General features: G+C 36.3%; 5 protein-coding genes across 5 annotated transcripts; 4 read left to right on the top strand and 1 right to left on the bottom strand.

Moving 5' to 3' along the window:
- Nucleotides 1-122: 122 nt before the first annotated feature.
- Nucleotides 123-5,668, top strand: LOC129567872 (dnaJ homolog subfamily C member 7-like). Its single transcript, XM_055445231.1, has 8 exons — nucleotides 123-530; nucleotides 629-836; nucleotides 907-1,664; nucleotides 1,726-1,820; nucleotides 1,888-2,086; nucleotides 2,156-3,097; nucleotides 4,327-4,531; nucleotides 4,631-5,668. Exons 3-6 carry the CDS (start codon nucleotides 1,247-1,249, stop codon nucleotides 2,821-2,823), a joined length of 1,380 nt encoding a protein of 459 aa, XP_055301206.1. The 5' UTR covers nucleotides 123-530; nucleotides 629-836; nucleotides 907-1,246; the 3' UTR covers nucleotides 2,824-3,097; nucleotides 4,327-4,531; nucleotides 4,631-5,668.
- Nucleotides 378-1,184, top strand: LOC129567902 (dnaJ homolog subfamily C member 7-like). Its single transcript, XM_055445275.1, has 3 exons — nucleotides 378-530; nucleotides 629-836; nucleotides 907-1,184. The coding sequence occupies exons 1-3, from the start codon at nucleotides 378-380 to the stop codon at nucleotides 1,182-1,184; spliced, it is 639 nt and encodes a 212-aa protein (XP_055301250.1).
- LOC129567901 (dnaJ homolog subfamily C member 7-like) lies at nucleotides 4,354-4,944 on the top strand. The gene is made up of 2 exons (XM_055445274.1): nucleotides 4,354-4,531; nucleotides 4,631-4,944. Exons 1-2 carry the CDS (start codon nucleotides 4,354-4,356, stop codon nucleotides 4,942-4,944), a joined length of 492 nt encoding a protein of 163 aa, XP_055301249.1.
- A 2,154-nt stretch (nucleotides 5,669-7,822) lies between the features above and the next one.
- LOC129567870 (cysteine sulfinic acid decarboxylase) lies at nucleotides 7,823-11,336 on the top strand. Its single transcript, XM_055445229.1, has 4 exons — nucleotides 7,823-8,805; nucleotides 9,518-9,885; nucleotides 10,396-10,575; nucleotides 10,652-11,336. The coding sequence occupies exons 1-4, from the start codon at nucleotides 8,155-8,157 to the stop codon at nucleotides 11,070-11,072; spliced, it is 1,620 nt and encodes a 539-aa protein (XP_055301204.1). The 5' UTR covers nucleotides 7,823-8,154; the 3' UTR covers nucleotides 11,073-11,336.
- Nucleotides 11,222-13,238, bottom strand: LOC129567869 (uncharacterized). Its single transcript, XM_055445228.1, has one exon. It carries the CDS (start codon nucleotides 13,126-13,128, stop codon nucleotides 11,353-11,355), a length of 1,776 nt encoding a protein of 591 aa, XP_055301203.1. The 5' UTR covers nucleotides 13,129-13,238; the 3' UTR covers nucleotides 11,222-11,352.
- Nucleotides 13,239-13,320: the final 82 nt, after the last annotated feature.

Here is a 13,320-nt window from a genome sequence, read left to right as displayed (position 1 = left end):
AATGTATTCAAACGGCAGCAATGCTGTCCTATGTTAAGGTTTTGCGCTGTATAGTTCTGGTAGATTTTGTTTATAAACAATATTTTTTCTTCGTAAACAAACCGTCCTATACTACCACGTTCAGTGTGCGTGCTGATACTCGATGAAGCTGGGTGCCGTTATATACTGAGAGTGGACAAACCAAAAAATATACGGATATTTTTTCCATGCTAAAGCATATATCTGTCGCCTGAGTCAAACTCTGTTTATATCTAACACTTGCAACAATGCGGCACTTGACAAAATCGCCGTTTATGTCATTAGTTATTCGACGTTTCATTTTCGAGTAGTTGACATTGTACAGTGAAATAAAAAAGTGAAAATCAAAGTGTGAAAAAATGATGGGCGGAAAACGCGAAAAAGTTTCAACAACTCCATCAAATGGTGCAAATGAGAATCCAGGCGAATTTCAACCGGAGATTCTAGTGAAATTTGGGAAATTGAAGCCCAATACTATCTTCCTAATTGACAAAGTTTTGAAAAGGTCCCAGGTATTTTGAGTGGGAGAGATAAACTTCTTCTGGAACCATCAACCAAGTTTCAATTGTACAATAGTAGCTGGTACTGATTAAATAATATTAATTCATAGGAATTGAAAGAATTCTCCGAATGCCATCTAAATGTCAATCAAGACGATATCTTCGGCCCACGTACTTTATCCATATGCACATACTTTGAAGCTCTGACCAACAATATGTCACAGTTTGAAACAAAACTTGTACAGTTGGACAAAGAACATACGGAAATCAATGAAATAAAGCAAAATGTTGGAAAGGTTCAAGAGCTTATGGCACAAGGTAATATTTTATTTGACGTGAAAATGGAACGTTAGCGATTTTGTGAAATTATTTGCATCGTATTTTTTAGGCAAGGATTTGATTAAAACCAAAAAATATAATGAAGCTATCGAAATTCACAACAAAGCACTTGAGATAAAATTGACAAGTGATTCAATCGTATATGACGTATTGTATGATCGAGCATTGGCAAATTCGAAAATCGGAAATTTCCACAACACAATTGATGATTGCACTAGAATACTTGAGGCAAATCCAATAAAAAGCAATGCATTGCTGTTACGTGCCCAGTGCTACGATTTTCTTGACGAATATGAAAATTGTATGTTAGACTACAAGTCGCATTGAACGTCATAGAACCAGAGGAAAGCGCAGAAGTACGATCAAAACTGGAAAAAGTGATTGTAACAATGAAACAAAAACTTGCAGAAGAGAAAAATGCTGTAGGTGATGGTAATATTGTTTCCGAAAACTATGGATTGGCTGAACAAAACTACAGTGATGCCATTGATTTGTGGCCGAGTAATGCACTTTTTTATGGCAACCGATGTAAAAGCTGTTTTATGCTGGGGGAGTACAAACGAGCTCTTGAAGATAGCAAGAATGCGGTAGCAATTGATGGAAATTCAAAAATGGGTTACGAATATATGGCCAGATGTTGCTTGATTTTCGGTGATTATGATGGTGCTGAGCGAGCGATAACCAGTTCTTCCAGAATTAACCATCACGAAAACGAATACGAATATTTGAAAGACTTGCGTAAAATGTTGGAAAACTATGCTCAGCGTAGTATTGATTGTTTTTATCTAAAAAAGTACTTTGATGCAGGTATTCAATTAATCAATTGTTTGATCTATTAGATATAAAATAATATTCCAAATTTATTCAGTTTTAATTGCGAACGAAGCATTGAAGATGTTGCCCGAAAGTGTAGCTTTCAAGTTGTTTAAGGCAAAATGTTTTTTCAATATTGGTGACGTGAAGGTAACGTGAATTTTCATACGAAATTAGATTGTTTATTTCATTTTGTTATTCTGAATGGCTATTCTAGGAGTTAAAAAAGTTAGAAAGCGCACATGGTGTGCCACAAGCCGATCGATCCTATATCAAAGCTACCCGATTCTACTGTGAGGGTGATTTGGTAGAAGCGTTATCATATTTAGATCAAGCGCTTACCTTCGATCTGAATCACGACAAATCCTTCTATATGAAAGAACAAATTTCTCGCATTCATGCAAAGAAAATGAATGGTAGGTAAAATAAAATTCATGTTGCAAAATTGTCATCAAAATAAAAGAATTTGGTAATTTATCATTTAGGTGATGATATGTTTGCAGCTCGAAAATTCCGCCAGGCTATCGAATTGTACACAGAGGCACTCGATGGAGATATGCCTAAAAATTCATTTGTTTGTGTATTGCAATACAGTCGAGCTAAGGCGCAATCAAAAATCGGCAATTTTTATAATGCAATCCAAGATTGTACCAGCGCGCTGGGTATTTGGCAAGATAACGTCGATGCCTTACTCTTACGTGCAAAATGTCATGAATACCTTGACAATTTCAGAGAAGCGATGTTGGATTATGAGACATTGTTGCAAAAAGGGGCAGTTATCAACAATCTACAACAATTTGAAATGATGACTTCGAAAGTGCGCAATTTGAACGTATTGTTGAATCATGAGAAGGCTGAAAAACAAAAATGTTACGGTGATGAGAAATATATGGCAAATCAATTTCGAGCAGCGTTGATACTTTACGGGGACGCAATCACGTTGTGGCCGCAAAATGTTTCATTCTACAAGGATCGCATTGAATGTTACATAAAGTTAAAAGACTATAAGGCGGCGATTGAAGACTGTCAGACTGCTGTTAAGCTCGATAACACGTTTTTCAAGGATTATGACCGTATGATCAATTGTTGCTTGATTATCGGCGATATTTTTGGTACAGAAAGAGCTATTCAGAAATGTGTGGAAGCTGGCTAAAACTATGACACTATCCAAGAACATAAGGGAAAATGCTATGACTTGAAACGACTTAGAGAAAAGGCTATTACATGCTGCAAAAAGGGCAACTTTGAATCCGCACGTAACAGCAGATTCATTCATTAAATCAACACGAAATGAAGTATTAATCCCTTTATCCACATTTATACACGTTCTAGTTTTCCATATCGATGAGGCATTGAAAATAGCGTATGAAAGTCCTGATTTGAAGTTGCTGAAAGGAGACATTTTAGTATCGCTTAATCGCTTCAAAGTAATTAAAATTTTCATACTTTTCATTTTCGGTTACATCTGAAATAATTTGTTAGAATCTTTGAACATTATTTCGATATTGTTTTATTGAAATTAAAAAACAAATTATTAGCAGTCGATTAATTTGGGACATTTTGACTGACTAAAAGTGATTGTCTCGAACAAAATAAGCAACTGCAGTTAACTTTAATCACAAATCACTCTTAGTCAAAATGTCCCAAATTAGTCGGCTGACTGAAAGAATAACTAAACGTGATTGTCTCCATACAAAACGCATGATTTCAATCACTACATACAGTTACATACAACTGAGTGACTGTAAGTCATTTTATTTGCACACGGGTTTGTATGTAAGACTGCTCGTATGTTGGTTTATTCTAACACTACCTTCCACCGAACGGCTTTCAGTTTATTTGAACCAATTATTTTTATGTAAATCTCAAGAATATTATACTTCCTCCTTATATTTACCATCGCCTCCCACGAATATCTTATACACTATTCAGAGAATCATTTCAGCATAGATATTCAATTTTCTCATGAGATCTCAGTAACTGAATGCAGTGACTGCGAACGTCGCTGTGAGTAAATTAGCGCTCTACATTCAAGCACGGACATGCATATACATTGGTTTACACACAATCGGAGTGAGTGTACGTGCGAAAGGAGAGAAGAGAGGAGAGACGAACGAAATATGTCGTTGTGAACGATGAGAGTGAACGTCTCTTGATACAGTGTCAGTGTGGTGAACACTTAATCTTTGTTTCTTGGAATTGTTGTTCCTTCTTCTTTTTTTTCTAACAAATTGGTTGGCAGCACAAACACAAGTAAAAAAATAAAATTCTATAACTAAACACAACAACAAAATAATCAAATATTGTTTTGTTTATCTTTCGAATGTGATTTTTTTGCTTCTGTTTGTGCTGCCAACCAATTTGTTTGAGGAAAAAGAAGAAGGAACAACAATTCCAAGAAACAAAGAGTAAGTATTCGCCACACTGTGGCTCTATGCTGAAATGATTCTCTGACACTATTACACGCCAAATGAAACCCTACTCAATTTCCTCTCCCAAATTTTGATCATAAAAAATAATAAAGGTGTAAGCATTGAAAGTTGGTCTTGGGCATAAAATGCCCATTTCACGGGTTAAAGGTTAAAAAAAACAAATCTAATTGCTCTAAATTGATACAAGTTTGGTATATATTTTCATATAAAATATTTCCTTATAGGAAGCTAATGTTATTGCTGTATCCTGCATGAAATCTGATTCATCGAGTGCTGAAGCTGTATATATCCGTGCATTGTGTTTGTATCAAGAGGATTGGGAGCAAGGGCTAAAGTGTTTGGAAAATGTGATTCGTTTGGATCCTGATCACAGCAAAGCAAAGGCTATGATAGTCAAAATACGAAAGTTCCAAGAGAAAGAGAAAACCGGTAATGTTTTCCGATTCCATATTTTCCAATTAAAAAACCATTTAAAAAAATCATAAATATCCAATTATGATACTGATATTTATTCCATTTTTTCCATAGCCAATAAATTATTGCACGAAGAAAATTATCGCGCAGTCAGTACACAGATCAGTGAAGCGCTTGAGATCAGTCCAGTTAACAGTAACTTTTTCTTGAAATTATTGTTCAATCGTGCATTTGCATTTTCAAAGATGGGACTGTTTCGTGACGCAATCAAAGATTGCACAAGAGCAATGAAGAACAGTTGGGCCGTGACAAAGTGTTTGCGACTTCGTGCCGATTGCTACATGACGATGAGAAGATTTCAAAATGCAGTCACCGATTACGAAGCACTGCTAAACATGGAAAAATCAAAGAATTACAAAATAAATTAGCAGAAGCAAAACAAGCGCTGCAACGCCATATCTTGAGCATACACCTCGTATAAGAACCAAATTTTCTTGTGGCGCCATCTAGATGGCTTGCGGGGCGCAATGTATTTTAAATTGTTAGCTAAGTTTTTTCAGCTTAGTACAGAACCATTTTTGGCAAAGATACAAAAGCATGCTCGAGGTATGTGCAACGCTTTCAGTCCGATAACTATTACGATATATTGGAAATCGAAAAGACAGCTCCTAAAGCGGAAATTAAAAAGGCATACAGGCGCCTGGCCTTGATTCATCACCCAGATAAGGCTCCAAGCAATGAGAAAATCGAACAGCAAGAGCTATTCAAAAAAATTAACGTTGCCCATGAAATTCTTTCGGATCCCAAAAAACGAGATAAATACGATCACGAATGCGAAAAAAAAAATAATTCTTAATAAACCCTTGATTGGAATTTTTCGTTTTTGCATTGCGATTCGTTTGCTACTTTTATTATAAATCTAAATTTTGATTTTTCGAAGTGAGGTTTTGCAGCTGAGTTGTGCCAAATTTTGATCGATTTCTCCAAACCAAATTGCATGGAGTGAGATTACCATTTTTAACTATCATTTTTAGATTTACAATTATATAATGACGTAAGCTACAAAAAATGGCTAGAGAATTAAGCTAAATATGGTTTGGTTTGTGCCGTACTTTTATTAGAATAAAATAATTCAAGTTTATTTCGAAAAAATCCGAATAAATTATTATTGAATGTGGGCCAAAATGCAGAATTATCGCGTGTTTTATCTACTTTTTATGTCATAGGCGTTAATGCTTTTTTTGCATTTGTAATGCAATCCAGAGAAATTTTGCATCAACCTTATTTCGATTTACATTTAACTCACGTTTGTAATAACGTGATTAAATCAATTCAGAATGATTAAGTCTTTAAAAAAACAATTCAAAATGATAAAAATCGCACCGTTGATAAAATACGTTACACCATCATAAATTGAAGTTCGTTTCGATATTGTTTAGTCTTCAAATGGTCGTTTGCGATTCCGATTTTCATCGCATGTGTTCAGAAATGTCCCTTTGACGAAATTTTCAAATGGACAAAGTGCAAATCGAATGCATAGCTAACAAATCAAATATGAATTCCCAAAGTGCGGCAAATTCTTTGATGCGATGCCAATTCAATCCGTCAAGATTCGCGTTTCATTTACCAAATCGACAAACAAAATGCATTCTTGCATTCAAAATCGATTGCTGTACGAACGATATGATGATGGCAGACATATAAATCTCTAGGCATCACAGAGGAGCGAGAAACAAAAAAATAAATCGTAACTAAAAATAAATACACATGTTAATTTTAATTGGGCGCAAGAGTGCGATAGAAAACAGAAAATTACACCAAGCTCTTTTTTTTGCTTCCAATTAAAACATTGATTTATTCAGCTCTTCTTTCCCAATGTCTATAAATGTCTATGCGACAATGTTCACCGATTTTTTTTATTAAATTCCCACGGCACTTGCAAGGTGCCAAAATAAATTCATATTCATTACTCACATTAACTGACAGAGCGTTGGCTCCACTAACAGCTGATTTGTTGCGCCCATGAACTTGACTCGCCTCAATTTTTGGCACATGTTTGGCATTACGGACACGTACTAGGAAATTTGTAGAAACAAATGAAGTGGCTGCAATAACATGCGAATGAAAAGTGCAATCAAATTCGTTGATCAATTAACCAAAGTCAAAGAAAAAAAAGACATGGGAAAAATTTTATGAATGAGTAAACCACACGCGCCATTGTCAGGTATTTTGCATTATGACAAGTCATGTCATCGTCTCATTTTCATTGCTATTCACATGCACTCGTTCAATCAAACTCAATTATTCAGTTGATTAAATAAATTGAAATGTTCTCTTCCTTGTTCTTTTTTTTCCACCAAAATCTATGTTTTCCAAAAACCAAATTGTTTGCAATAGACAATGCTTCCGATTCCGGATTGCAAAATTGATTTAATTTGTCATAGTGCATACATTGCGATGAGGATGGAAACAATCCAAATAATACGCAGCAATTGAGAGAGAGAGAGAGAGAGAGAGAGAATGAAGTCAATTCGGAAGGTAAGAAACGATGTTGGTGGTCGGCCAGAACAAAGTTGCACGCTTTTTTTGTTGAAAAATATTAAACTCATTTCCACAAGGTCTTCCAAATCGAGTTGATTTTAATTGAAAACAATCTCCGCTCTGCTAAATCCATTAAATTCTGTAAGTGCTTTGTTTTAACTGTAATTAGCTAATTCGTTGTGGCTAGTAAATCAGGTCTGTACACAGAAAACGACACAGAGAACAAAAAAAAATATTGACCATACCATTGAATCGTTAAAGCATAGTCAATATCATACAGTGAATTGTACTTTAACATGCACTCGCACCACACGCATACACAACTGAAAATCATTGCGTGAATTTGTGTTGAATAATACTCTGTGTGCGGTGTGTGTGTGTGTGTGTGTGTGTGTGTGTGTGTTATGAGCCGCAATTCCATCCTGTAAATTCATACAATGCATTCAATATTTTCGCTGGAAACATATCAAAAATGAGTGCATTGTTTGTATGTATAGATTTTTTTGTTTGTTCACTGTTGTTCATGAAACGTAGAAAAAAGAACAGGCCGATATATGTATATGCAATGGGCAATCACAAAAATCGCACTCGAAGCACCTTATTTTTACGTATAGATGTTGGCACACGCGCGCACACGAACATATCAATCAAAATTCGCGCAAACTATTTTATACGAACCGAACCGATCATTGCGCGCACTTCGAGAAAAAGCCTTGACTGTTTTGTATAAACAAAAACCAAAAGACCGTGTATATACTCTGCTGCTGCTTTTTTTTAAAGTACACACGTACAAGACTTATAACGACCAGCGAGTATTTAAAAACACGAAACCTATTTAGCTGAATCGCAGTTGCTCGTTTGATTTGGTCGGACAAGTGGCATCGCATACAGTAAAGTGCATAGCCAAAAGTTTTCTCAGCGCGAATTTTTTTTTGTCTCGAGAAATAAAATTTTCAGTTGACCGTTATGAATACATTTCGAAGTGGCATTTAGTTGAATAATTCTAGTGAAAATAAAGTTAATATTCCGAATTTATTTTGTTTGTGTGTGGAAGAGAGAAAGCCAACAGTTTCAGTTAATTTATTTTCAAAAAAAAAATGTCGTTGAATATAGCATCGGATTCAGAACATTCGACCGATCTCTCGGTTGATGATATAATATCGTCGACAATGGATCAAGTGAATAAAAATCGGATCCTAACACCGCCGTTATTTTACAACAATAAATCGAATGAAATGAGTGAACGTTTCGAATCTTTACCAAATCGTTCGTTGCATGAGAGATTTTTACGCGATTGTGTCGATGAAATTCTGTCGACGGCCGTGTTTGAGGATATTCGACGAGAGAATAAGGTTTTGGAATGGAAGCAACCGAATGAATTGGCCAAGTTGTTTGATATGTCATTGAAAGCTGAGAGTGATTCCGACCAAACACTAATGGATTTACTGCGCAAAACGATTCGCTACTCGGTGAAAACGGGCCATCCATATTTTGTGAATCAGCTGTTTTCATGTGTGGACCCATATGCATTAATCGGCCAATGGTTGACCGATGCATTGAACCCAAGTGTTTACACCTACGAAGTGTCACCCGTGTTTATTCTGATGGAAGAGGTGGTTTTGCGTGAAATGCGAACGTTTGTCGGCTGGGAGAATGGCAACGGAGACGGCCTATTTTCACCTGGTGGCTCTATTTCCAATGGATACGGCATCAGTTGTGCTCGTTTCAAATACGCGCCCGAAGTCAAAGTAAAAAAAAACTTCACTTGTCTATAATTAATGTGCACAGATTTTCCTCGTTAAAGTTAAATTTAAAATTAATGACAAAATAAGAGAAATATAGTTCAAAATTATGAGTTATAATATAAATATTTCATGTTTTTCGTTAAATTTGCCGATCCATTTTTTTTTATTTTGATAAACAATCATTCTATCAAGCGAAGCATTTCATCCTGCTGTTTCCACCAATATTTCTATGTGACTTGCATTGCCAAGCAAATCCAATCAGTAGGGTATTGAATTTATCTAATTTGGAGTGATTCAAATTCATTATCGCTTACTGTTAACATTCTAGAAAGAACTGTCACCAGTTTTTATTTTAAGTGATCGAAATAGAGATTAAAATCGGATGGAGACAGTTTATTTTTGTCAGTGTTACTGAGCCATTAATATAAAGTCCAAGAAAGCTGATATAAACGAAACAATGTGTGATTCAAATCGAGCTATTCATGATTGAAGAATTTTTGAATGTGGACTTAATTTGTCTCTCATATTTTTTTTAAATTACCTTTTGAAATTTTCTCCCCGGAAAAAACGAGAACATTTTGATTAATTTCAAAAATCTTCGGGGACCGCTATCAAAAAACGAGGACTATCCTCCCGAAACGAGGACGGCTGTGCACATTACCTATAATTGAACAGATTTTTTTCGGTGAATTTTAAACATTCTTTTTTTATTTAGACTAAGGGGCTTGCGGCGTTGCCGCGATTGGTTATGTTTACATCCGAAGACGCTCATTATTCATCTAGGAAGTTGGCGTCATTCATGGGATTTGGTTCAGATAATGTGTACAAAGTGAAGACATGCAGTCGTGGTAAAATGAACATAGAGCATTTGGAAAGTGAGGTGCTTCGGGCCAAAACCGAGGGTGCAATGCCATTTTTAGTGGTTGCCACGGCGGGCACCACCGTTTTGGGTGCATTCGATCCAATCGATCAGATTGCTGATGTGTGCAAAAAGCACAACATGTGGCTACATGTTGACGCAGCTTGGGGCGGTGGTGTAATGTTATCGCAAAAATATCGAAATCTCGTCAAAGGAATCGAACGGTTAGTCTCACTATGAATGCTTATTTTGTTATTATTGTTGTTGTTGTTCGTTCGTAAATTCCTATTATTGAAAAGTGAATCGTATGCAACGGTCAACGGCACTCTCTCGATATAAACGGTACAATCACAATTGTGTACGCTATGAAATGCAATGACGTATGTAACGCACTTGTGACTATTAAGAGTGATTGAAGGACAAGGTGTACACATGTATTACAAGACACGAGCATGGCTCATGCACACATGCTAATACCCGTATAACCGTTGTTGGAATAGGAACAGTTGAAAAACGGTTGAATAGGAAGGCGAACGTATATATTAAACCGTGGTTTTATTGTGAACCGACGCATGACATATTTTCCGGTGAAAGAGGAATATTGCAATTCAATAAAAAATATATCAACCACACCGGATCGTAGTCTTTGGGTTTTTTTTTTAGAATAAATCCTACATTATGAATCATGTTTAACACACAGAAAATTTTGTTTTATTCCCGATGCATCACTCTAGAGCCGACTCGGTGACATGGAATCCACACAAGCTATTGTCAGTGCCGCAACAATGCTCAACGTTTTTGACGAGACACGAAGGAATTCTGCAGCATGCGCATGAAACAAATGCAACATATTTGTTTCAAAAAGACAAGTTTTACGACACACAGTACGACACGGGCGATAAGCACATTCAATGGTATTGACAGTTTTTCCTTATATGAATAATGGGATATGATAATCCACATATACTAAACTACCATTATAATTCACAGCGGTAGACGTGCGGACGTATTGAAATTCTGGTTCATGTGGCGGGCCAAAGGTACCAATGGACTTGAGGCACACGTCAACAAGAATTTCGACAATGCAGAATACTTTACGGAACAAATTAAAGCACGTTCTGATTTTGTGTTGGTGCTCGATCAGCCAGAGTGTACGAATATATCTTTCTGGTATGTGCCGCCAAGCCTTCAAAATATACCGGTCGACAGTGCGGAATTCAATGAGAAAATCCACAAAGTGGCGCCGAAAATTAAAGAGCGTATGATGAAAGAGGGCAACATGATGATCACCTATCAACCGTTGGGATTGAAACCGAATTTCTTTCGTCTGGTACTGCAAAACTCAGCTTTAAATAGGGATGACATGCTCCATTTTATTGACGAAATCGAACGGCTTGGATGCAATTTGTAGTTAAGAAATTACTATTATATTATTGTACAAATTCCATAATCACATCATAGCGACGTAAGTTTCACACAGTTTATTTATTCACCTGAGAAAAAAATATGGCTAAACAAAAACAATTGAAAATACACACAGACACAATGAATTGAGTAGACTTTTTGTTTTCGGAAAAGAATATTCCAATTTATTACTAAACAAGTTTAATTTTTTTCTTCATTTTGATTGTTAAACAATTTGATTCAAAGGAATAAAAAGTCAATTGAACATTTATCCAACAGTCTAGTAGTTATTCTCCTGGTTTCGATTTGAACACGAAATTTACAACTTTATTCAGCAAAAATACGTCATTTCTACAGAGTTCCAGGGCTAAGTATCTGCGCTTCGCTTCTGGAGATTTATAGCAGTTCCAAATTGTCTTTTTTATCACAATCGTTTTGAATCCTAACATCCGCAGTTGATCTAATCGGAGCTGAAATTGGCCATTGTAGCGATTTGTATTAAATACCAGTTGACGTTGCAAGCATGGAATTATTGCGATTGCCTCTAGGTTTGGATTGTTTTTGTATAGACTGTTAGCATCGAGTATGGTTCCATCAGCGTTCGCATTCAAGATGCTAATCGCTTTGTGCGTTCGTTTGTTGTAAACAAGAAATATGTCGGGGAATGGAACATGTGGAATTGGTCTAGATGATATGCAATGAATTCCATTCGTCCTAAGCACATCACTGATTTCATTTGCCAATTCTGATTTTTGACCGGCAACCTCAGCTTCGCATACTTTTAACATCAGTTCAGCGCACAAACTCTCCGGCAACCTATTCCCCGTATAGGTGTGTGCCAAATTGATCTTTGCATATGAATCAATCAGCAATAATGCATGTTCATCAGCACTAATCGATTCGCCATACACATGCGCATGTACTTCCGGACTCAATGCCCAGTCAATTAGTCTTGCATCTACAACGCCGAAAACCGCTAAATATGAAATGCACCGGATCAACGAGTCCGCGAATTTAGTATCAAGTGACATGAGTAAATACACTTGAGCCTGGTCACAAAACTGTTTGTCAATGCCATTGTTGGTTTTGTGATTGAACGTTGAAATTGCCAACAGTGCTCGTTCCACATCTTTGATTCGTAAATTGTCCAAGTTCTGTAAGAATCGTCTGATGATCACATCGATAAGTTGTGCATTGAAAACACGTTGTTTAGCACCCAATTGAATGATGTGTGTGAGGGCTAGTAGGCTAGCTTGCTCGGCAAATGGCACAAGTTTGTTCTGAAGGTCTTTCAATTCGGGTAATTGATCGGTGGTTGAGAATCGTCGAACGGCTTTCACAACACCAGTCACACCAATGTCATCGTGATGCCGTAAATCACTCTTCATTAAAGATTCATACAATGATTTTACTAGGCTCACGCTATCCACTTGACATCCGCTTTTGACTAACGCTAAACAATAAATGGAAATTTCGTCCAGCGTTAAACTACTGATGATTTCTTCCAACTTTTTCGTGACCACCACTTCTTCGTTCGGTTGCAATTGTCGTTTTGATCGTGCCACATAATACATAGTTTGTAATGCAGGCCCATCCTCTAGGCCATAGAACGCTTTCAGAAAATTGGTAAGAACTGCTTCGAAAAATGGAAAATCTTTGCCGCCTCTCACAAAATGCCAAACATCCAATGCAAAGAGCTGCTCATTGATTGGCCATGCTTTATAATTCTCCAAACACTGATCATTCAATGGGGCCAACAATTTCTGACTGTATTCCAAATCCGACCGATGATGAGTATTCACTTTTTTCACAGCTGATACGAGATTGAACATCGTTTGATTCCCTTCACTAAATTCTTTTGGCGACACGAGATATTTCAAATTCTTTGATGGATCAAATAAAATACAGCCACTGGTTCTTTTCAGCACCTTTCGCATGTAATTTTGCTCATTGTAGGTAAATTGTTCATTGAATGTGAAACTATACGATCGAAAAATATTAAACGATTGACGGTGATCGACGATTATTTTCAGTCGTTGTAAACTTTTGATTAATATCGACATGTTTTTTTTCACTGGGTTTTTTCTACATTTGAATTTATTTATCTTTAGTGTTAATTTTCAGAATCGAGGTTTTGAATCCGCTCACACTGCATCTGTTTACTATATGAATTGAGGTTAGGTTCTTTGTTTTCATCATTTGACAAACGAAAGATGTGAATTGTCAGAATAGAATTTTCGTACAGATTCTATGTT

Source organism: Sitodiplosis mosellana, unplaced genomic scaffold (genome assembly GCF_009176505.1).
Source record: "Sitodiplosis mosellana isolate CC-2019 unplaced genomic scaffold, AAFC_SMos_1.0 Smas_scaffold_13, whole genome shotgun sequence".
NCBI lineage: Eukaryota > Metazoa > Arthropoda > Insecta > Diptera > Cecidomyiidae > Sitodiplosis > Sitodiplosis mosellana.
This window is presented reverse-complemented; position numbering and strand designations above follow the sequence as displayed.